The sequence below is a fragment of the Ailuropoda melanoleuca genome, chromosome 3 (genome assembly GCF_002007445.2).
Source record: "Ailuropoda melanoleuca isolate Jingjing chromosome 3, ASM200744v2, whole genome shotgun sequence".
NCBI classification, from domain to species: Eukaryota; Metazoa; Chordata; class Mammalia; order Carnivora; family Ursidae; genus Ailuropoda; species Ailuropoda melanoleuca.
In genome coordinates, this window is record NC_048220.1 from 54,987,335 (window position 1) to 55,012,221 (window position 24,887).

A 24,887-nucleotide genomic window follows, 5' to 3' on the forward strand; every position below is an offset into this window, starting at 1 on the left:
CTACAAAATAACAAAAAGTCTTACTAGGTAAAATGGGTATTTTCATTCATATATTTTTAAAAGATTTCATTTATTTATTTGAGAGCGAGCATGAGTGGAGGGGAGGACACACAGGGCAGGGGGAGAAGGAGAAGCAGACTCCCTGCTGGGCAGGGAACTTGAGGCTCACACACTCCATCCCAGGGCCCTGAGATCATGACCTGAGCCAAAGTCAGATGCTTAACCGACTGAGCTACCCAGGTGCCGCTTCATTCATATTTTACAAGTAAAGTAAGACAGTGAGCAGTAAAGTGCCTTGTCTGGAGTCACAAAGAGAGCCTGCCGGCCTTAGCACTCAAGGGGCTGACCCTTTAGTTGGACAACTCTAGTTGCCCTTCCCTCCATGTGGCTCAGCAAGAGATAAAACTAGCTATGAATAGTCTGGCATTTCCCACTTACCCTAGGATGTGACTTCCATGTTCAAGGCATTAGAAAGACCCTGTATTTTTAAATTCAGGACGGCTCTCTAAGGTAGCACAACAGACCTTCCTAACGAAAGGGTCCTTATACTCCTAGGCAGGTAGAGAAGGAACCAATAAAAATTTAAGTAAACAACTATTCTATTACATACACTTTGCAGAAAGTGTATTTTCAGCTCCAAAGTACTTTTTTTTTTTTTTTAATCTCCTAAGGGTGGAATCCCACGATTAAGTGTGCCCAAGTTTTCAGGCATATACCATCCCAACTGGGGAGCCAGGGCCGAGAAGCGCCAGCAATGGGTCTGCCTGTGGCTGAATCACAACAGCGGCCGGCTCAGAGCCGAAGCGAGAGGGCACGGGAAAAAGCCAAGAAGTGGAAAGAAACGAAATGGAAGGAGGAGAGGTAGAAAGGAGAGAAAAACCGCATGGGAGAGGAGTGAATGAAAAGGTCCCAAGAGCAGGCGTGAAGGGGAAGTGCCAGCAAGCCGTCTGAAGCGTGAGCGGGTGCTGACCCTGCCAGCGCTACTCGGAGTCCAGCCTCCATCAACACCGTCCCGCGGGCGTTTCTCTGAGCAACGGGTGAGTTCACTGGAAACCTCCCCCACATGCACATACCAGTTCTTGTTCCATTTATGTGCAAACTCCACGAGCAGGATGAGTTGGATGCCTATAAAGATGAAGCCTCCGATGGCTCCCACGTAGCGCCAGGCTGCAAAAGAAGACCGTCCAAAAAGAGGTGAGGTGATTGTTCCAGCGTTGACCTCAAAGGAGAATAACGACTATAGTCCATCTTTACTGTGTTCTCATTGCACCTTTAATTTTCAGGCAATCACGTAAGATGGGTGCCACTATTATACCCACCAGACAGATGAGAAAAATCCAGAGTCTATGTAAATCGACAAGCCCCCAGGGCCAGTAACAGACAGAGCTGGAATGTGAACACAAGCAGTGTGGCCGGGCAGCGCCTGAGCTTAACCTCCACACTGCAATCTCCAGATAGCCTAACAGAGGCAGCCATTCATAAAATCAACGATGACCCACAATTTAAAAGTAGAAACACATATATTATGAGGTAAAAGCCTTCAAATTGTATTGCCTAGGGAGCCACCAGAGACTAGTAGGGAAATGAGGTTCAGAAGGGACTGAGATGCACTTCTCGGCGACAAGGACACTCAAACCTTGAATGAACCATGTCACTCCTTGGGTCACAGCTTATCTATAAAAATGCCCAAGCTGCACTAGAGGACTGCTAGGCCCCTTCCCATCCTAAATCTACCGTTTCCATACCTAAAAGTGCATCTATGGGGAACAGAAAACTTGCTAACAGCATTTTAGGAAAAAACAAGACTTGGATACAACTTCTTAAAGACTACATAAAACTAGGATGACCCTAGGGGCACCTGGGTGCCTCGGTCAGTGAAGCATCTGCCTTCAGCTCAGGGCATGATCCCAGGGTCCTGCGATGGAGACATGGGGCTCCCTGCTAAGTGAGGAGCCGGCTTCTCCCTATGCTTCTGCCCCTCCCCACCCAGCTCGTGAGTGTATGCTCTCTCTCTCTCTCTCAAATGAATAAATAAAATTCTTAAAAACAAAAACTAGCCGGATCCTAGTGACCATCTGAGGGACTGTAGGCTGTTCCTTATGGACTGACACAGCATGAATGTTTTTACTACCTGAACTGAAAAATGAATTCTTTGGGTTAAAACAATGCTTTGAACCACTGAAATTCTGGCTTTTCCCCCCTCCCTGACTCTTACGAAAAAAGGCCCCCGTTTCAGGTATGAGTAAAGGCTTCAAATTAAATTAATTTTGGTAAATTCTGTGAAAGAGAGACATAATTCAGTGTTATACAGTTTCGCCTAAGGTAAGTTTAGAAGTAGGAGTGAAGGAAGCCTCTCCGATCTGATCCCCTCATAGCTGCAGCAGATCTGAAGCTGTTAAGAAGGCCGGTGTTGGGTGTAGGCGGATTTCCTGGGCAGTGCTCAGAAAGAACAAGGCCTCCCTGGGCCTATTCAAACAGGGCTGATGGTGTCACGCTGACATGCTAAACTGGTTTTCAAACAAATCTGAAGTGCCCCATTTTCCCTTCAGGCCAACAGCCTTAAAATTATCATTTGAATTCTCCAGGCTGCAGAGTAAGACCCTGCCAAAAAGGGAGGGAACAGGGGGGCAATCAAGAAGGAGTGGGGGGAGAGGAGGGGATAGGAAGAGGAGAGGGTGGAAGAAGTATGGGCGGGTAAGGAGGGAATTTTTTATTAATCCACAAGAAAATCACTAATTCAAAACACCAAAGGCACCCTAGACTCAGTTTGCAATGATTTTACAAAATGGGTAAGAACAAAATAAACAGGTACCCCAAATACCCCAACTGTACCATTCAGAAAAGTCTCCTGATCTGGAATGAAGAAAGCTCCCGAGCACATGGCTGCCAGCAGCAGAAGTTTAAAGAACCAAAAGCTGGAAGGGGGGGTAAAAAAAAAAAAAAAAGAGGAAATGTATTTAAATGATATTCATGGAAGGACAAAAGAGCTCTTAGAAGGTAAGCACGTCAGCCCATGTTTCTGCAGTTGGTACTGTTCCTTCCAAATCGAGGGGAAGTAATTAAGTGACTGGAGACTGCCTTTTCCCATAATTAGACCAACTCAGCGTGGCCTCTGATTGTGCAAAACACCACTTTGTGTGTGTGTGTGGGGGGGGGGGTGTTGTAGGGACCGGAGACAAGAAATAAAAACTCCTGTCTCTGCTGCAACTCCCATTGTGGTACTAAGTGTTACAAATAGGATTCGAGTTCTTAGGCCACTGAGGGGTGACAAGTCCCACCTTCCCTAAAGTCAGTGTCAATAATTTCCAGTAGAGAAAGAGCAGTTAGACGGTCTGATGAGTACTAGAGATCGAGGAACGGAGTTCTAAGTATCAGGAAAGGACAAACTACCCACCCCCACCCCCAAGACTAAAGACTTACCCATTATGAATATGGGCTCTACAACCCTTGCTGCTGTTGATATTCAAGGTCAGGAGGCAGAAGATGAAGAAGAAACAGGCCATTCCAAAGCAGACTCTATACACCGCAGAATACCCCACCAGCTTCTCACAAGTGTCACCAGCTTTAATGCCTTTACAAATATCTTCGTAAAATGGAATCTGAGGAAAAAAAGAGAAAAAAGTTGTCCATTTTAAAACTGGGTAAAGACGGGGCACCTGGCTGGCTCAGTCAGAAGAGCATGTGACTCTTGATCTTGGGGTGGCGGGGTTGAGCCCCATGCTGGGTGTAGAGATTACATCATAAATAAACAAACAAACAGACTTCTAAAAAATAATAATAAAATAAAGCCAGGTAAAGACAGGCTGTCATGAAGTGTTTGTTCAGCCTACAAGTCAAAATCCAACGTGGAAATGCACTTTGTGCACAGAGAAATGCAGGCTAAGAAAAAAGTCCCGCTTCCAAAGGCTTATTCTTAATTTTCTCTGAATCATTTTTAACGACATAGTGCTATGACGTACCACTTCACCTTTACTTAGCCTAAATGAATTCTGAAATCTAGCATTGGAATTTTAAAAAATTATACTTGTAAATACATGGATATATTTTTCTTGAAATGCATATATAGAATAAAAAGTGAAAGTCTTCCTTCACTCCCACCCCAAAATATCACTTCTCTCCTCAAGAGTTAACAATTTGGTGGGTATTTTTATTAGTTTACGAGTGTGTCCCCATCCGCAATACTTATTCATAATACACCCACATACACATACATACACTCGTATGGTGCCACAGATACAGTATATAAACAGACAACTTGCTTAAATAAAAGACTCTACATATTGTTCTACAGTAGATTTTTTCCCAATTAACAATAAGCCGTGGAGATCTTTCTCTATTAATTATACATAAAATTCCGATCCACTTTTTAACCATTATTTAATATTTTATAGTAAGAATAGATCAAAACTGATAAGCATTCCCACAGTGAACATGTTGGGGAGGATTTTTATTTTCTGTTATTTGTGTTTTTTTGCTATTACATACACTGACTCAATAAACACTGTTATGCATGTTTCCTTGTACACGTACCATTATTTATATGGGATAGACTGCTGACACAGAAATGGAATCAAATTTTAAAGTTTCAAGTGGTAAAGTCAAACCATGCTTTCAAAGACTGCACCAATTTATATCTCATCAGTAATATCTGACACTGCTCATATTTCCAAGTTGAACATCCAATTTAAAGATAATGTAAAGGTTCAGAACAAACGGCCCCAAGATAAGGCACTTTGGTATGTGAATTGTTTTGATCTGAAAACAATCGAGTTCCAGGAGACTCAAAAAAAAAACTTTGACCTTCCCTGCTAATTGCCTAAAAAAAATTTAGATGGGGTGGGGGGAGGAGAATTTCATAGAGGACCCGCTCCAGGAAGAAAGCTACTACCATAGAGAAGTACAGCATACTAGGAACTCAGTGTGGTAGACAAGTAGGAATTGAGCAAGGTCTGTTTATAAAAATTCCTCTCTCCGTCCCTTGCTTCTACATGGCCCTGCAAACATTTGTTTAGCAAACATTTACTCCTCTTCATCTTCCTGGGAATTGCTTTTCTTACCACCCTCCCCTTCCCCCTTTCTCCTTAGAGTTCAGGATGACATATCTACCTCATTTTGCCCATCTTTGGAATCTCATGTTTATGAGATTATATGGATTCCACAAAAGTACGAAATCAAGTTTGACTTTCCCAGATTAATCTGCCATGTCAATTTAATTTTTAGACCAGCCAGAAGATTCTTAGAGGGTAGAGAAAAATTTTCCTTCCCAACAATAAAAAACACTACTTGTTTCAATGTCCATCTTCCTCATTACAAGTAAGGTTCACATCTTCTGTTAAATTTATGGCTATCTGTATTTTTCTCTGTGAACTGGATGTTAACTGGGCTTTTATTTTTTTATTCACTGGCATTCTTTATGAGTCTTAATCTTCTGATAAAGGTTGACAATGGTTTATTCTAGTCCAACTAAAAGGTTTCAATGTAAAATCTATGCATATTATCAGAATAATAGAAATCTCACATAATGAGAATAAGCAGGATATTTCTACTAATGTTGGAAAATAAAGATTTAGTCAGTGGTTAAAAAAAAAAACCTTGTTTCTTATTAACATTGTTAATAACATTCTTATTAACATTAAATTTGAACATTCTTCGGAACAAAAAGAAGTTGAAAATCACACCGTAACTGTTATTCAGAAGACAAAAAATATTGCAGAGGAAAAAAATGACACAAAGTTGGATGTAAAATTGAACCATGACAATTTAGTTTTATCCTCAGAAAAGATCTTAAACAACAGTACCTGAGGCTATTCAGATTTCCATAAGCAAAAAGACTACATTTAACCGGAGTTCATTTTCCTGAATGAGGATTCCCTCCCCTCAGAAAAGGTCAATAGTCATTACTACACCCTAATCTGAAACATGTTTTCCTAAAACATGTTTTTTCGAGTTAGTGCCTCAGGCAAAAATGCATTGCTGCTGAGACCCAATTAAGTATAGCTCCTTGTTTGTGAAGAGATAGATATGAAAGATTTTATTTTTAAAAAATGTCAAATATTTTGTAGTCACAAAGTTTCTACAACTGCAATTTTTTTTTTTAGAGCCAATCAAGATGTAAATGCATAGAGAGAGACACTACTGTATTTCTGAACAGGCTACAAAACAAAGTAGCAGACATGTAGGATTGCCAGATAAAATACAAAATATGTAGTTAAATTTGAATTTTGAATAAACAATGACTAATTGTTTAGTATAAGTATGTCTGCAGGAGTGCTGACAGTAATGACTCCTCACTTGATGATCTCTCTTGGGGTCCCTTGAAGATTAATATACATACCTTAGAAATGTCTGCCAAGCCTAGGATAGGGGTTGGGGGAAGGCTTGTTTTGGCCTCCTGTGAATCTGTTAGATATAACATGGTTTTCCCCTTCCTGAGGCACAGGTGGTGCCACAAGATCTAATTAAATGTTGGCTGTCAATTAGGTGCATGCAAACCTTCTGATCTCACTATAGTACCCTTCTGTATGTCCCCTCACACCGTAAAATCTGGACTAAGGTCTGGACTTTGCAGAGAATAACTGTGTAGCTGCTGTGGATCTATCCTCTGCCAGATCCGCCCCCCATTCCTGCCTCGCCCCCACTGTCAATAAGATACCTAGTTGCTTGGTTCATTTTCCAGTCTCAAAATTGCCTTCTTAGTTTGGGGAATACTTTACTGTTCCTCTCCTACCTTCTAACAATGCCCCATACAATATTTGGGACAACTGATACTAAATATTGCATGAGACATACTTATACTAAAAAAAACCATCCTGGGCACAAGACAAAGCTCAAAAGAATTCAGGGTCTCGTCGCAAGGGGCCAGGTGTACACTATGCTAAGAAGTCTGGCCCCCATCCTTAGGCAAGAGAAAACAACGATTTAAGCTACCATGTGGAGGACAGATTGGGAAGGTGACCAGTTTCAGGCAGGAGGGTAAGCTGAAAGGCCACTGGTTTAATAGTCCAGGTAATGGATGAAGAAGGTAAACCCCTGGCAGGGAGACCAGAAATTCTGTAAGTAGAGGTCATAGTTGGTAGGACTATACAGAAGACAAGAATGAAGAGAAGGAGGGGAGCAGGTGCTATTTGGTGGGGAGTGGGTTGGCAGAGGACAAAAAGTGGAACTAGAAGAACAGATCAGGAATTTGTGTTAACATATAGGGTTGGAAGCACCCTGGGGCATCCCAGTGAGAATGTCTGGTCTGGAAATTGCTTCAGGACAACAATAAGAACTAGACATGAGGACAAAGGAAGGAACCCCATGCAGGTAATGAGAGAAGTCAGCAAGTGCTTTCTGAAGGAGTCTGCGTTTTCAGCTGTGTTTTACCATGAGTGAGCAAACTCACAGGGTTAAAATCTTCAGATATTCAACATCCAAAACCAAATAATCCAATTAAAAACTGGGCAGAAGACAAGAATAGACATTTCTCCAAGGAAGACAGACAGATGAAAACATGCTCATCACTACTTACTATCAGGGAACTACAAATCAAAACCACAATGAGTTATCACCTCACACCTGTCAGAATAGCTAAAATCAACACCACAAGAAAAACAGGTGCTGGTGAGGATGTGGAGAAAAAAGAACCCTTGTGCGTTATTGGTAGGAATGGAAACTGGTGCAGCCACTCTGGAAAACAGTACAGAGGTTCCTCAAAAAGTTAAAAATAGAACTACCCTATGATCCAGCAATCACAGTACTGGGTGTTTTCCCAAAGAATACAAAAACACTAATTCAAAGGGATACGTGCATCTCTGTTTATAGCAGCATTATTTACAACAGCCAAATTATGGATGTAGCCCAAGTGTCCATCAATAGATGAATGCATAAAGAAGAGGTGGTATGAATATATGTATACACATATATACGTGTGTGTATATACACATATGTACACACATACATATATACACAACGGAATATTATTCAGCCATAAAAAAGAATGAAATCCTGTCAGCTGCAATGACATGGATGGAGCTAGAGAGCATCATGCTAAGCAGAATAAGTCAGTCAGGGAAAGAGGAATACCCTATGATTTCGCTCCTATGTGGAATTTAAGAAACAAAGCAAATGAGCAAAGGGCAAAAAAAAAAAAAAAGGAGAGAGAGACAAACCAAGAAACAGACATTGAACTACAGAGAACAAACTGATGGTTTCCAGAGGGGAGGAGGTGGGGGTTGCGTTAAATAGGTGATGGGGATTAAAGAGTGCACTTGTCATGAAATGAGTGCAGGGTGATGTATGGAAGTGTTGAATCACTGTATTATACACCTGAAATTAATATAACACTGTATCGTAACTAGCTGGAATTAAAATAAAAACTTAATTTAAAAAATATTTTCAAAAATAAATAAATAATAGAGGCTCCTGGGCAGCTCAGTTAGTTAAACATCTTGATTTCTGCTCAGTTCATGATCTCAGGGTCCTGCGATTGAGCCCAGTGGCAGGCTCCCTGCTCGACAGTGAGTGGGCTTTTCCCTCTCCCTCTGCTAGCACGCATGCATTCTCTCTCTCTCTCAAATAGGCAAATCTTCAAAAAATAAATTGATAGATAGAAAATAAATAATAAATTCTTCAGATACTGACATAACGGGAGATCCCACACAAAGTGAATGTTTCAGAACCTTTAGCCAGAAACAAAAGCTATACCCATCTTAAGTAATATGGTAACAAATAGGTATTATCGGTTTAAATCTGTAAAAGCTATCTTGATGGAGATATGACTCGCTTATCAGGCTGTTTTATTTATATGGGATTTATTGCTCTACAATATTCATTCAACTCTTTTCCTCCTTCCTTTCTCTCTTCTACTCAATCAGCAAAACGAATTCCTGACGTCTTCCTCTCCCCCCAACTATAATACATACAAGTCAGTACCCCTTTCATCTCTAGCAGCCCATCTTTTACCTTCGTTCCCCCCCCACCCCCAACTCTCCTCATACCCATTTCAAGGAGAATGCTAATGCCAGCAGAGCCTAAACTTCCATTCTATCATCTCCCCAAAATCCCCTCCCTTGTTTACTCCCAGAGGCTCTCAGGCTCATCAAAGGGTGAGTATGTGGCACTATTTCATCCAAAATAAAAGTAGCCAAACAATCCTTGCTCCATGTACTAAGACCTGCCTTATGTTCTGTGGGTGACTTAGTCATTTAGTCCTCAGTAAGTGGTAAGTATTTTTAGGCAAAGAACCTCTATGTTGAACAAGCCAATAGAATTTACCAAGGGGAATTTGCTTTGATTAAATATTTGCTGCTCCAAGCTCCATCCCAGTTTTAGAAAAAGAAAACACACATCACACACAGACTCCACACTGTGGGGTGAAGGCGACAGGACTGCTCAGGGTGTTGCCTCTTTAAGTCTGGCTCTAGGCATCCAAGGACACTACATCTATGTTGGTTCTGTAGGGACCTGTGGGCAAGAGGTTTCCTTTCAACCCTCAAGACAGCCAAACTCAAAGCCATCAAATTATCAGTAAGAATAAACAAGGACTCAGTGGACTTCCAACCCTAAGTCCACTACTAACCTGAGCAAATTCCACAATCTCTCTAGAGTCTCAATTTCCTTATTTGTACAACAAAATAATATTGCCACCACCTTATGAAGTTGTCCCGAGAATTAAATCAGTCAATCCTTATAAAGTGCTTGCCATGGTTCCTAATCCTTAATAGCTATTAAGTAAACTTCCTGGGGTGCCTGGGAAAGCATGTGACTCTCAGTCTTAGAGTTCAAGCTCCATGCTGGGCAAGGGGCTTACTTAAAAACAACCCCCCCCCCACAGTAAATTTCCTTAAATTCTAAGGTGCTATCTATTTTATAAAAACAACTTTTGGGGGAGGGAATCAGCACATTTATATGAATGTCTGACAGGTTCCTACGTTCTGATTTAGACATGGGGGGAATAAGCATCTTAGAAATCAGCAGATGTTCTATTCACTACCAAGGATTCATACTGCAATAGTCACCACTCAAAAAAATATATATCTGAACTCCCAAATCAGGGGAGAAATTTTCAAAACATCCACATAAGTATTAAGTGCAAAGAGATGGAAGCTAGGGGCGCCTGGGTGGCACAGCGGTTAAGCGTCTGCCTTCGGCTCAGGGCGTGATCCTGGCGTTGTGGGATCCAGTCCCACATCAGGCTCCTCCACTATGAGCCTGCTTCTTCCTCTCCCACTCCCCCTGCTTGTGTTCCCTCTCTCGCTGGCTGTCTCTGTCGAATAAATAAATAAATAATCTTAAAAAAAAAAAAAGAGAGAGAGATGGAAGCTAGAAGAAAATCCACATAATTTTTCCTATACGGGAGAGATGCTAACTATGCTCCCCAAACAATTTCTACCTCAGATGAATAAATATAAAGAAACCACCGAAGAGCCACAGAAAGGCTCTGGTTGGCCAGGGACCCAGATGCAGCAAACCTACAAGTAGAGACTACGGGAGGGTTCTTACAGAAACGGAGAGGAGGAGGATGGAGAGTGGTACGCCTGCAATGAGAAGTGTTATTTGGGAGAGATAAGAAAATGGTACATTCTTACATTCTGTCAGATTTTTAGAAGGCTATAGGAATCCAAGGTGCCAAGAGAGCTTTGGGCAGGTTGGCTTGGGTAATAGCATGAAAACTAGGAGAACTGGATCTGCAACTTCTGTTGACTATCCCTTACTTGAACTTGAATTTCAGAACCAGAGCCTCTTTCTGTCTGCCCCTCCTCCTTCTGGAATGGTACTTATCTTCAAACTTCCTAAGACGATTTGTTGTTCTCTGTGGAACAACAAGTCCGTGCTGGTGACATCCGTCTGCTACTCACCGACGGACAGGAGCTGTGAAATGGGGAATCCTGAGGCCCGCTTCCGTGCTCCTGGGGACTGGGGACCACCTATAGGCTCATTCCTCTGAGGCCCTTTTTGGAATGGGAGGGGGCGATTTAAAATCAGTACCAACAACCAATGCCTGCTTCTCTTTTGTGCGGGTTTCTAAGTACTTTTAAGAGGCAAGTCTACAACTGTCATTATTAAAAGCCACAAGAGGAACTAAATTTACACAGCCTAGTTTCATCTGACCCCGTCACCTCTGAAATCAGGAACCCAATGCTCCCAACGGTAACTCGGCAGAATCTCAGAAGCACGAGACAGAGACAAGCATGAGCGCTCACAACTCCTTCACCACAAGCATTTCATCAGGATCGAGCAGCCACAAATCTGATTATACGGAAAACAACTCTGATCCAACTGTAAACAAAAAGCTTTCAATCCAAACAAGACAATTCCCAGAGGGCTGACTAATTTTGACGAATAAAGGGATCTTCCACAAAAGGGGCACAACTATGAACTGATGTCAATCTCTGTAAGAGAATTAGTTAACATCGAAGGTGGAATGTACAAACTAAACCATACCAGTAACCGGTCTTGAATGAGAAGTCAGTCAATCCCAGTGAAAACTTATGTAACTCTTCAGTGAGGCAAAGCACTTGGGGCATGGGGCCAGGGAATGGGTAGGTCCCGTTTGCGGATTTGGGGTAAGCCTACAAATAAAGGCAGAGGAACTCAGGTATAGGAATCCTGGTTTCTAGCTTGAAAAGCTGATCCAATGGACGACCAGTGGGAAACAGGAATCATAAAACAGCAGTTTCAAAGTGGTGGGGCAATACTTCATTTAAAAGCAAACTGCAGGGGTGCCTGGGTGGCTCAGTCAAAGTGTCTGCCTTCAACTCAGCTCATGATCCCAGGGTCGTGGGATTGAGCCCCAGGTTGGGCTCCCTACTCAGCTCTGCCTGCCACTCCCCTTGCTTGTGCGCGCACCCACGGGCGCTCTCTCTCTAACAAATGAATAAATAAAAATCTTTTTTTTAAAAAACTGCACTGGGGGTGCCTGTATAGAGGGGAAGCGTGAGCAGGTGGCTAAGCAAGCGTGCGGCACTTCAGGAAGGGGGCACTTCAGGAAGGGAGCCGGACCAGACATAAAGTTCAGCAGACCTGCAGAAAAGGCAGAGGAGCATTCAAAGGCAGGAAGTAAACTCCCCCCGAGAGGAATTTGGGGAAGGAGGGGAGGGGGACACGGCCCAGAACCCTGGGGAATACAAATATTGAGGGGCTGGGAAGAAGGAAAAAACTCAAGGAAGAAACTGAAAAGGTACAGAATCGAAGACAAGAATTGGAAAGAAAGGCTTTCCAGAAGCAGAACGCGGTCAGCAGTGTCAAATACCGCCAATGCGAAGAGGACTGAGAAGTAACACTGGGTTTGGCAGTCTACAGTCATTTGGGACACTGAATCAGAATATTCTCTAGAGCCAGTGGGAGCAGAAGCCAGAATGCAGACAGCTGAGGAGAGAGCCAGGGTCTGTGTACGCGTCAGGAAGTAAAGCCAGTGGGTTTTTTACCCATGCTCTCTTTCAAGAAACCTAATGGCAAATGCAGGGGTCCAAGGGTCATTCCTAAATCTTATTAATTTGTGATTACACAGCAATACATAATTATATGCCTGTTGCCGAGGAAAATGCAAATTACCATAAAGACAGAAAATACAAGGGGCGCCTGGGTGGCTCAGTCCGTTAAGCGGCTGACTGTTGACTTCAGCTCAGGTCACAGTCTCAGGACTGTGAGATGGAGCCCACTCCGGCTCCACGCTGGGCACCAGCCTGCTCAAGATTCTCTCTCTCCCTCTGCCCCCCTCCCCCACCTCGCGCTCAAGCACGTGTACCCTCTCCCTCCCTTTTTCAAAATAAATAAATAGGTGGATAGATAAATAATAAAATAAAATATAGACAAAATACAATCCTCTTGCCCATTATTCCCCCAACTCTAACTTGACTGCTTCCCAGAGCTCTGTGTACCTTCTGGACACTTAGCTGGGCTGCTATACACTCCCTGTGTCTTGCAGATGGTCACATGTCTGTACCAACCATAATTCAGTTTCTGTGCCCCAAATGGCAGACGTTTAGATTGTTTCTGATTTTTCATAATTATTTCATCAATAATTCATAAATAATGCATACTAGATATTTCCCCATTATTCATATTTCTCTGTACACATATAAAACATCAAGGAGGACAGATACCGAGAAGGTAATTTGGGGGTCATAAAGTTAGTATGTTTGAAATTTTACCAGATACTGCCAAGCTCTCCCCAGGGAGGGTTTCTGAGAACTCTAGGTTTGGAGCAGCAGGGAGAGTAGAAGGCAGGCAGGAAAAGTGTCAGAAGAGCCACAGATCCAACTTTCCAAGCCAGGAAATCCCCCACTGGCCCCCTCAGAGTCAGCATCTCAGTCCTCTTTCTGGGGGGGCCTTTGCCCACAAGCACTGCAAGGCGGGGACAGTGGGAATGGGGCCCTCTGGGTCCAAGAAAAAAATCTACACCTAACCCCAGAGACAACTTAAAACTCACTACAGAAGACCGCACTTTGTTTTACTGGCAAATAAGTTATAGTCCCCTCTGCCCCTCCCCACAGAACACAGGGTCTGAAGGAGTTTGTACCCGTCTCCAGAGAAACAAGGACAGTGAAGAATCACTGGTGAACCCAGAGATGCTGGGGTTTCTCCAACAAGAGGACTAAACATCTCAACAGGCAGAACTTTTTATTCGGATCCCTTAGCAGATGAAGACATGTTTACAGCCTAAGTGAGCCCCAAATCAGCTGTCTTTGTGAATATGTGGACTTGGAATACAGTGACGATGTATTACACACAAATTCAACTGTGTGCTTGACTGTCTTCTATAAAAAATTTTTAGACCCAGTAAAACTAGAGTTTGCATGTGAAATCTTTTTTCCATACTATACATTACGTCATACAATTAGATACACATTACAGTCCAGAGTTAGTCATTCGCTCATTCATTCACATCTATGTCTAAGTATTGTTCTAGGTTAGGGGAACAGAAGCAGTGAATAAAATGGGTTTAAAACAATCCATGCTGACAAGAAGCTAACTTTCGGGTGAAAGGCTCTACACACAGAACCATGTGTGCTCTACTTTATGGATATTTCAAGCATCTTCATGGTTAATTTTGACTGTTCATGATTTTTGCCTTAGGTGGGCTATGAGAATCTAATATCCCCCCAAAGACTGGAATCTACCACACCTCTAACTTCAAGTTTCTGAGAGCCCTTAGTCCCCAGTCCTTGTACTGAGGATCAGGACATGGCGGACATTTAGGTTTCTGGCCCAGTATCTTTCCCATTTTCCCATTTACGGGACTTGGAATGGGGAGTCCTCAGCATCAGGGGAACCAAGGTACCCACACGCTCATTTTCTACCTCTCCACTTTTTCCTGATCACCAAAACACTTTGTTTGGCTACATAAGAAGAATACAAATTATTTTTATCTGTGAATAATTTACCATTTATTTCAAAAGGCCACGCAGACTAAGACAAATACGATGTTAAACCTGTCACGCTAAATGTATTCCTGCATTATTCTTGTCTCGGTGACCTAGCCAGTGGATGACACATCCCAATTATCTACAACTTAAGCAAGGGCTCTGGTGCCCTCAACATAACTTTTAACCACTGAAGTTCTCCCCCCAGGGAGGAGAGATTGACTGCTTATGACATGCATAGGGCCACTGATGATTGAACACAAGAATCAAAAACTCACAGCCTGTGGGTCAAATCCCTCTAGCTTCTATTTATGAAAATAAAGCTTTATTGGAACACAGCCACACTCATTTGTTCGCACACTGTTTTGGTTGCTTTTGCCCTACAATGGCAGAATGTGAGTAGTTGCTAGAGACCACACAGCCCCCAGCCCAGAGCATGTTTTCTAGCTGGCTCTCTATAGGAAAAGTTCACCAGCCTAGACCACCAGGAACAACAGCTAGGGAGTAGTGTACAACTGGCCAATATAAATTAATATCTCAAAGGCAAATGACAAGTGGTGATAACTTACTCTACAGATCAAAAGCCAAAGGAGGGGACACCTGGGTGGTTAAGTTGATTAAGCTTAAGCATCTGCCTTTGGCTCAGGTCATGATCCCCGTGTCCTGGGATCAAGTCCCTCATCAGACTCCCTGCTCCGCGGGGAGCCTGCTTCTCCCTCTGCCTGCCACTCCCCCTGCTTGTGCTCTCTCTGTCAAATAAATAAATAAAATCTTTAAAAATAAATAAATAAAAAACCAAAGGAGGAGCAGAGAGGTCCATTTGGACTGTCTTCTGAGTGTCCCAGGACTCTGCCCTGCCTTCTCACCTCCACGGAGACGCTTTCCCTCCTTTAAAGCGCTGCTGTCCCAGAATGGAACTTGAGCTTTAAATGAATCCAACTGTACATCTACCATCTGCCATTTTTAGAGCAGCGATTTCAGTATTTTAATTTATCTGCAGGAGGAGAAGGGGGAGGACAGGCCTGGGAGTCCCAGTGCTCCTCTCTGCGGGCCAGAAGCCCTCAAGAGCTCCAACAGAAAAAAGTCCTCACATCTGTTATGCAAACACACCCTGTGCAACCAAAAATAAAACCCACTCTGATGAAAGCTGGCATTTCGAAAGATAATTTTAGACTTATTTGAAGACTGTAGAAACAGTCATCACTAAAATTTAAAAACCACACCCCCAAAACGCCTGACCCCCTAGTGACTAAGCTCAAGGCTGCTTTAGAGGGAGGGCTACACACGCTATTCCCTTACAAACCTCCTCCCTCACCTCAGCTCTCCTGTCTCCAGACAAGGACACAAAGAAAATGCTCCTGAGTGCTCATGTGACCCCAAAGGTTAACCGCAAAGATGGCTAAGCTGACAGCACTGTCTCCAGTCTCTAATGGAGTTCAAGTGCTTGTAGCTTTCAAACACACCGCGTGCTACAGGCAGTCCAACATCAAGGGGCTCCTACTGCATACAATGACCAAACCATTCTCTTCTTCCCCTACCTGGGCTCTGGTTCTAGGACAATGGCTGTATTACTACTCATATCCCCTGCACCTCGCCCAGTGCTTGGCACTTACACAGGAAAGAAGGAAAGAGAGGAGGAAGGAAGGAATTATTTGACTTAAAGGGCTTCTTCAAGCACAGACTCGGATTACAGTTCAACCAAGTAACACGATCACCCTTTTAAATTCTGAAGAGCATCAAGACTCAACTATTCACAATATTTATGTTTCCTGCTCCCTGCGTTTTGAGGCTACTGACTCTCTGTTCATTCTGTGTTGTGCCATTTGTCTGCTCCCTCAGGCCTGTTTTTCCGATGACAGAACTGTTCGTTTCCAACTGTAAGCTCTTGTCTGCTGTTTATCTGCAGAATGCTCCAAGGTCCCGTCAGCAGTCAGTCGATGAAGATATGCTTTCGAAGATGACAGAAGAGGGGGTTCACTCTCCCCTCCCCACAGCCAGATCCATCCTGAAACACAGATCCCCTTTAACACCTGATGCCCCCCAAAAGTTGCTAGGTAATGGATCCTCCAGTCCAAAGACAATAACTATTGTTTCTTGTTCTCTGGCTCCTGGCAAGCTCATTATTCCTGGACAAGGATCAAACTTCTCTACCCTTGGTTCAGATTTTTTTAAAAAAGACTCTCAGCAGGGTATCCATTAGTTCAAATAGCTGCTTCTAGTACAGAACTATTTCCCACCATCATTCTCCCAGAGTTCACTTGTGAGCAGGAGGGTGAGGCCCAAGCAAGGGGAGGAGTGAGGGATGGGAGGGTTGCGGGGACTCTGTTTTCTCCCACATGGTGTTAGGTCTGGATGGAATTTAGACCAAAGGTAAAATTGTTTGGAAACAGGTGCTCCCAAAGTCACAACCACTTGCAGGGGAGGGGACCCAGAGCGTTAGGAGGTGGAACCTCACTGCCAGGTCCCCACAGGAAAATTCTCATTAGACCATAGTGAAAATAGTCCCTCGGTGTCCTATCAAGGACTTGAGGTTGGAGGGCCCAAACCCACCTCTAACCTCAGAAACATACCCATTGATACACTTGACACATGCAAGGTACGACAGTACAATGAGCTCAGCTGCTGCTCAGAAAGAAAGCTTCTGGAAAGCATTCTATCCCAGCTGGATTAAACAAAACAAAACAAAAAACTCCAGAATCAAAGAACTGGTCAGGTCAGCAATTTTATTTTATTTTATTTTATTTTATTTATTTTATATTTTATTTTATCTATTTATTTATTTAGCTAATTTGACACTTGTTCTAACACAAAAACATAAAATGCCAGCTAAGAACGGGGAGTTGTACTCTACAGAGCTTTAATGCTTCACACTAACACCTGATACTAGGTCTCGGGTGCACAGGTTTCCTAACATTCAGCTGGTAGACATCAAAATAAGAGCCAGACTTTCCAGCTTCAGCGTGAATGCCTGTCATTCTAAGCTGGACAGACTCCTCAGTGTTTTGGATCAAAGAATATTTTTCACTGCTGATATTTGTTTACTTTTAAAATATAATGACACCAAACACAACCTGAAGGCAGTTTCTGTTTTACATGCAAAGCCACCAAATAAATAGACTAGATTTGTGGTTGCTCTCATTTTCTGTGTCAGACCAACCGTCATCCCTGGAGCCCAGCCTGTGGTCTTCACCACAGGAAAGCAGCAGGTAGGGAAGATAAGCTAAGAAAGCTGCTACAGGCCCAAGGTGATGCTGCTTCCAGAAGGAATACTTCTCCTTCACCACTGGCTCCAGAAGAAAGATTAGCATTCAGGAGGAAGGATAAGTTTGCTAAGGCCTTCCCGTTACACTACTGTGAATATCCGAGGGATGACCAAACCTAGGGCAGGAAAAGCTCCGGCCAGGCAGCCAGGAGGCCGGCACTCTTGGGGTTCCAGTCTCAGTTCCACCTGGGGTCACAGCCATGGACAAGCCACGTCCCTGGGCCCCACACTCTGTGACCTGTCGAAGGAGGACTCTCATTAGGATTCTGACTTAAGATTGTCCCACTTTTAAAACTTCTAACCTTTGGGGCATCTAGTGGGCTTACAGCCAACTTGATCTTGATCTTGGGGTGGTGGGTTCAAGCCCCACATAGGGCATAGAGATTACTTAAAAATAACATCTTTGGGGGCCCCTGTGTGGCTAAGTTGGTTAAGCTGCCGACTGCGGATTTCGGCTCAGGTGATGGTCTCAGGGTGGTGAGACCCAGCCCTGCGTCATGCTCTATGCTCAGTTCGGAGGCTCCTTGTCCCTCTCCCTCTCCTCCTCCTTCCCTCCCCCCCCCATGATTTCTCTCTCGGACTTGCTCTCTCTAATAAACAAATAAATAAAATCTTTAAAAAATAATACCAAAATCTTTGAAGAAAAAAAAAAAGTTCTAACCTTCTATTTAAATCATACTCTAAAAGACATAATTATTTTCACTGCATAACCCTTAACACCATATGATATTTGCTGTCTCTTCACAGGGCAGAACACATCATAAATGTAAACTGTATCTTTTTTCCATTTCTTATCTGTTTAACTAGATACTTTAACTAGAAACTTTGTTTTATTTTTTTTTTTAATCCCCTGTGACTAGCACCAAGACGGCTTTTCCCACAAACAATACTGACTCTAATGCCTTCACATTCCTCTTAATACTACAGGTTAAAACTAAAAAGGTAGCTCATTTGCCAAATTTCAGACCCTCAAACATACTGGATCAAAGCTCTGTCAACACTAGGAACCACCAAAGTGTTGCTAAATGTCAATGAACTGACTAATTGTTCAGGAACAATCCAAATCCAAATAACACAACTGGAATGTGACATCAAGGAGCCTGGTGGGGGTAAATCAGAACTGACTGGAATGCACAGTGGAAACCCAATAGATACTTTTATGACCTGTCTGGGGAAAGTATGTGGTCAGCACTGGATCTAGAAAAAAGAGAGGGAAGGCATCTGCCGGGGTACCAAGCACTGTCCTGAGAAAAGTATGTGGGGCGGCACCTGGGTGGGTCAGTCTGTTGGGTGTCGGCCTTCGGCTCAGGTCATGATCCCAGGGTCCTGGGATTGAGTCCCACATCGGGCTCCCTGCTCAGTGGGCAGAGTCTGTTTCTCCTTCTGCTTCTGACCCCCACTCGTGCTGTCTCTCTGGAGCTCTCTCAAGCTCGCTCTCTCTCAAATAAAAAGATATTTAAAAAAGAAAAGAAAAGCATGCCCTGATCAGCAAATATACATACGGAAATAACCAAAGCTAGAAATGAATGAGCTGCCCCAGGGAAAGGAGAAGGGAAGGGAATGAGAAGGGTCAGAGGGCAGTGTGTGTTTCAGGCTCAGGCAAGGCGGGGATGACCACTTTGTTCTGGGTGATGGGAATACTACAAGATTTTGGTGTGGCCTTGGCACCAGACTGGCTACAAACAATTCTTTAACTATTTCACTTTCATCTACTTCCTCATACTCTTATACTAATGCTGGTAATATACATGAACTTCCCCTCTACCATATCTCCTTCTCCCTTCTCCTCCTGATGAAGACAATAATGAACAGTGAAAATGACTGAGAAATACAGATCAAAAAAATTTAAATATCACACCTCCAGGGAATGTGTTGTGAGAGATGGGATTTTTTGAATAAATAGAGAAAAATTCTTTAAGCCTATCTTGTTACCTTTGTTCAAAGGGTCTAAATCCACAATTAGCAGCCTTAACATCCATCTCCTTTCCCGCTCCCTGGCAAATTTTGGACTTCAAATAAATGTAGAAATTGTGATTACACTCTGTTCCTAAGATTTTTAAAGTGGGGGTGTGGGGAGCCTGGGTGGCTCAGTCAGTTGAGCGTCTGACTCTTGATTTCAGCTCCGGTCATGACCTCAGGGTCCTGAGACTGAGTGCCCCCCACAACTTCCCTGTCCAGAGCTCAGCAGGGAGTCTGCTCAAAACTCTCTCTCCCTCTGCCCCTCCCCACCCCCTCAAAATAAATAAATCTTTATTTAATAAACAAACAAACAAAAAGGGGGGTGATGAATGTTACTCGGGGAAGGAGAGGCCTGGTTTAGATCCAATTCAGTGTCCCACCTCCACCCCACATTAGTCCTGAAACTGAGTGGTCCATTGAGTCCAGTGGACCAAAGTGATCACGACAATTTCTAAATAGTTACTTGAATAAAAATGCCTGATTCCCCTGAGTGAGAGGGTAGACTACTTATGGTAGAGAAGGGCTTCTTGGATCTCAGCCTGGGGCTATGGGCATAGATTTGCACAGCACTCTAGCACATTCCACTCAGCAACTCCCCCAGTGCTCACTCTAACAGGTGGGGTAAGGGAAGCTTTGAGTCCAATTTTATATTGATAGCTTTGTCAGACATATGTGAACTCAAAGAGTTTAAGCTACTTCAGGAGTGGCAAATCCATATGCCTTTCTTCGGGGGCAAGAAGTAAAGGTAAATGGGTGAGACACAGTGTAAGTAAACATCCTGGAATGGGGCCTCTGAGGAGCCACCGCATGCTCACCCCTCCTAAAGGAGCCAAGTTTAAATTTTAAACTAATGATAATAAAAACCACTGGCCAAACAGCCTGTGGGCCAAGGCACGAGCCCTGGGCTCACCGGCAATCTCTGGGTGTGGCACTGGCTGACGGCTGGGGGCCGGGATTCTAATGTCAGGCTGGCCGACTTGCAGTAAGTCCCAGGAGGGAATGGAATTTAAGGGCTGCTTTTCAGACTCTGAAGAGGGGGGCGCCTGGTGGCTCAGCTGGTTAAGCGTCTGCATTCACTCAGGTCATGACGCCAGGGTCCTGGGATGGAGCCTCACATTGGGCTCCCTGCTCAGCAGAGAACCTCCCTCTCCCTCTCCCTCTGCCCCCTGCCCCCAGCTCATGGCTCTCTATCTCAAATGAAGAGATAAAATCTTAACCAAAAAAAAAAAAAAAAAGACACTGCAGCCGTGAGTCCTGCTCTGAGTCCTGCTCATGTGCACACGCTACAGACCTTGCCCACAGGTCCTTAAAACCCACTCTGCCCTGCAGCGTTATCACCCTGTGCTGAGAATAACCACAAAGCTCTTTTCAGCTGCAGCAAGAACCACCAATCACAGGAGGATGGCAGTTTCTGCGTTCACACTTACTCAAAGGAAAACGGACCTAAATCCGTGAGGAAAAAAGACTGTATAAAGTAAAACGTGCTTCCAAAAGAGACCAAATAAGACTACAAATGAAGCAGAATGTCTTCTAAAGCAAATGAAGGGACACACCTGGCTGACTCAGTTGGAAGAGGATGTGCTCTTGATCTCATCAGGGTCATGAGTTCGAGCCCCACACTGGGCACAGAGTTTACTTTAATTAATTAATTAACGAATAAAAAAATGAAGGAACAAAAAAAGGTTGCTATAAAAAACAAAGACCTTAGTAGCCTCTCCTCTCAATACAAGGAATAAGTCTTCAAAATTTAAGTTCAGGGGTGCTGGGTGGCTTAGCTGATTAAGCATCTACCTCCAGCTCAGGTCATGATCCCAGGGTCCTGGGATGGAGCCCTGTGTCGGGCTCCCTGCTGAGCGGGAAGTCTGCTTCTCCCTCTGCCTCTGTCCCTCTCCCCCTGCTTGTGCTCTCTCTTTCTGTCAAATAAATAAAATCTTCGAAAAAAATTTTAAGTTTAAAGCAAACATATAAACACAAAAACCAGCCTTCCACAACGTGAAACATGTGTTTGGGTTCTGAAGAAAATAAAATGCAAAGATTCAGCCAGTTCAGGCACTAACATAGCACCCATCTCAATGAATGAGAGCACCCTGGGGACAACGTGGGACCCGAGTGAAGAAAACGGATCTAAGACGGTTCAGGTTAGGCACATTTAAGGCTCTTCCTACGCTGGCCTGGCACCCTGAGCTCACAGGGAGGAAGACCTGAAGGCCACGTAAATCACCTGTCCTTCCCTCTCCAAGGCCCGTCCTCCACAGGAAACAAGAACCTTCCTTTCTCCTCCCTCTTAAAAAGCCAGGGCAGATTCCAAGGGGACAGAAACTTCAAAGTGTCATTATTTGCTTCCAAGTGTACAAGTTATATCTTGAGGTCAGGAGGTTTAAATCTCTCAAAACAGCCCCCCCCCATTTTGGGGTTTTGTGGGGTTTTCTGGTCATCCTACATTCTGAAGTGACTTTTATGATTTTTAGTCCCCTAGCATCAAATATCTCAAGACTGATGAGGGAGCAGAAGGCAAGCTGAAGACAAAGCACAAGCTGACACCCACAAACCAGCCCCTGCCGAGGTGGGATGTATGTGACAATCCTCAGTCACTCCAGGCTGCCCTGAAACTAAGAGAAGGGAAAAACAGTTAGCTGCTAGAGATCACGGTCCTGCAGGACAGGAGTCTCCACCAGTTTACGAATGTCTTAGTGATTTACAAGCAAAAAGCATTCTAACCAACAGCCTAACTTTCAGAAACCCGCAGACTCAATTTCCTGGAACCCTAACAGTACCCTCCCCTCCATAGTGATGTAGGAAACAAAAGCAGAAGGGAATGTAAATAAAATAAAATGTCCTTATAACCTGCAGCCCATTGACGAATACTTGAGGCACGCAGAGTATAATGCTCCTTCAGGATACTCCAAGTGTCTCAGTGCCTTACTAGAAGCAAAAAACCTTAACCTGACAACAGCCAGGCCTCCAGCATCCTCAAAGTCTTCTTTAGCATACGAAAGACCTTTTGGAGACCTTCCTTTGTCCTTACCTCCCCCAAATCCCAAGTATGTAACCAGCTACCCCACACAGCCCCGGAGCTGCAGCTCTTTCTGCCCACGGGTCCTGCCCCAGTGCTTTAATAAAATCACCTTTTTGCACCAAAGACGTCTGAACAATTCTTCCTTGGCCTTCCGCTCGGACCTCACCAACCTTCCAAAACCACATCAAGACTACCCCGCTCGCGGCACCTGGATGGCTCAGTAGGTTAAGCCTCCATTGCTTGACCGGCTCAGGTCATGATCCTGGGGTCATGAGATCGAGCCCAACATTAGGCCTGGAGCTCAGCGGGGAGTTTGTGGAAGATTTTTTTCTCTCCTTCTCCTCTCTCTCTAATAAAAAAATAAATCTTAAAAAGAGAGAGAGAGAGAAAGAGAGACTATACCTGCTTGAATTACCTGACTGATGACATGAATGACTGGCATTAAAATGGCTCCTGCATTTGAGGAGGGGAAACGGGCCCCAGGAGAAGACAGAACTCATGCCCCGCATCACCAGCACTGGCAGAGTTTGCTCTGAGCCAAAGTTCTCATGGGAAAGAGGAGTTTCCCGAGTGAAAGGAGGCAGGATGAAGTTTGGCTCCGCAGTTCCTTGCGGTTCCCTCCTGCTCAAATTTAAACTTGGGCCACATTTTGAAACCAAGGCAACAACGGAAAAGGAGGGCTGCCCTCGTGTTCCTCAGCCGCACACCAAAGGCCCGTGTGGCTCTGGACAGAGTTCCGTCCTCCGCACACCAAGGTGAGAATGCTGGGTGGGAGGCAATTACACACCCCCATCTGGGCAGTCACAAGCATACACGCTTTCTCCTCTTCCCATCACATCCTCAAACTTTCCACAGTCCAACAAAGCGGGGGCGAGGACTGAAGCAGAAGCCCCGTGTGTGTCCCCACAAGGGGACCTTTCAACGCCCACCCGCAAGCATCGCAGGAGGATGAGGTCAGCCTCCATTCTATAGGCTGCAAACAAGCTGACTTTGTGACCAGCTGGCCTGCTCCCTACGAGGCCCTAAAAGTGGAAAAGGATTGGTTTCGCCCACAGGGACCTCATCCCCTATGCAGAAAGCCCAGCCAAACCATTTTTAAATAAGTACATACAGGACACAGGCACAGAAACACAAGAGCCGATTTGAGGAGTCAGGGTTGTCCCCCCCCTTCCTCCCTCCCTTTCTCTACTCTGACCCCAAATCACACTGTACACACACACCACTGCCGGGCTCACCTCCCTACATATCTGTCTGTTTCTATAAGGACACGCTCCTACTCAAGAATCTGTAACGGCTTCCAATTCGCCCTCAGACCATGGTCAAACGCCGAACCTTGGCACTAAAATTCCTGCAAGGCCATTTTACCTACCCCATGTCTCATCTCTGACCTTCTACACATGCCTGGTCTTTGTTCTTTGCCTTCATGTCCACCTACACAGCCTAGTCACTAAGAACACTTTCTGCCTGGGTTCAAATCCCAACTGTACCACTTAGAGCTGGAGCCCTCCGGCAAGGTACTGAAATGATCCAATGCCTCAGCCTCCTCATCCGCGAGGCAAGAACGACCACAGCACCAACTGCCCAGCTGAGTGCAGTAGTGAGGAACCAGAGGATTCAGGTAAAATGCTCAGAAGAAAACCTGGCACGTGGTATCACCCAATAAATATTAGCAATTAAAATAGTCATTATTATTACACAAGTCACTTCCATGAATCCCTTAGTGATACCATTCAACATACTCTATTTTTTAAATGTTCTACATAGACTTGAAAATCATAAACACTGGCTGAAGTTGTTAAGGACTGTGTCATGGAGGCAGGTTACTTGGACGGTCATCAAATGTTAAAATTATTATTATTAAAGTCATATTCTAAAATGTATACCTGTGGCTCCCAAAGGAACCCAATGTTTCTGCTGGGTTCATCACTATATGTTTGTAGAGTCTCGGGTTTTGTTTCTTGGATCCAAAGCCTAATTCTATGGAAACTGAAAATTTCTGCAAGGCTGGAATCGCACCAGAGCCACCTGATACCCACTCAGAGCTCCTACCACCGCCACAGTGGATCCTCAAAGCAACCCCTGCTGCATGTAGAAAGAGAACATGAACTTACCCGAAAAACAAAGTTGATAAATGGAAGATCAAATGCCCTTTCAGTATTCCTCCTCTCAAACTTCCTGCCACCAGCATACAAGATCAAGCCACGGTGTGATGAAGAGAATGGGTGCTAACTGCCACCAACATGGAGTGAAGCCTGGTATGGCCTAATGAGGCAGCCTTCGCTCCGGGTCTCCCTGCCTCCAAATT

General features: G+C 44.2%; 1 protein-coding gene across 1 annotated transcript in view; it reads right to left on the minus strand.

The window, feature by feature from the left end:
• The window catches only part of SERINC5 (serine incorporator 5), a gene marked incomplete at its 5' end in the record, with an annotated part of 52,960 nt that overhangs the window by 26,009 nt on the left and 2,064 nt on the right, over positions 1–24,887 (minus strand). The window contains 3 exons of the mRNA XM_019796377.2: positions 1,074–1,167; positions 2,833–2,915; positions 3,421–3,599. Of these exons, the coding sequence (XP_019651936.2) occupies positions 1,074–1,167; positions 2,833–2,915; positions 3,421–3,599 (356 nt within the window). The remainder of the gene's footprint in view (positions 1–1,073; positions 1,168–2,832; positions 2,916–3,420; positions 3,600–24,887) is intronic.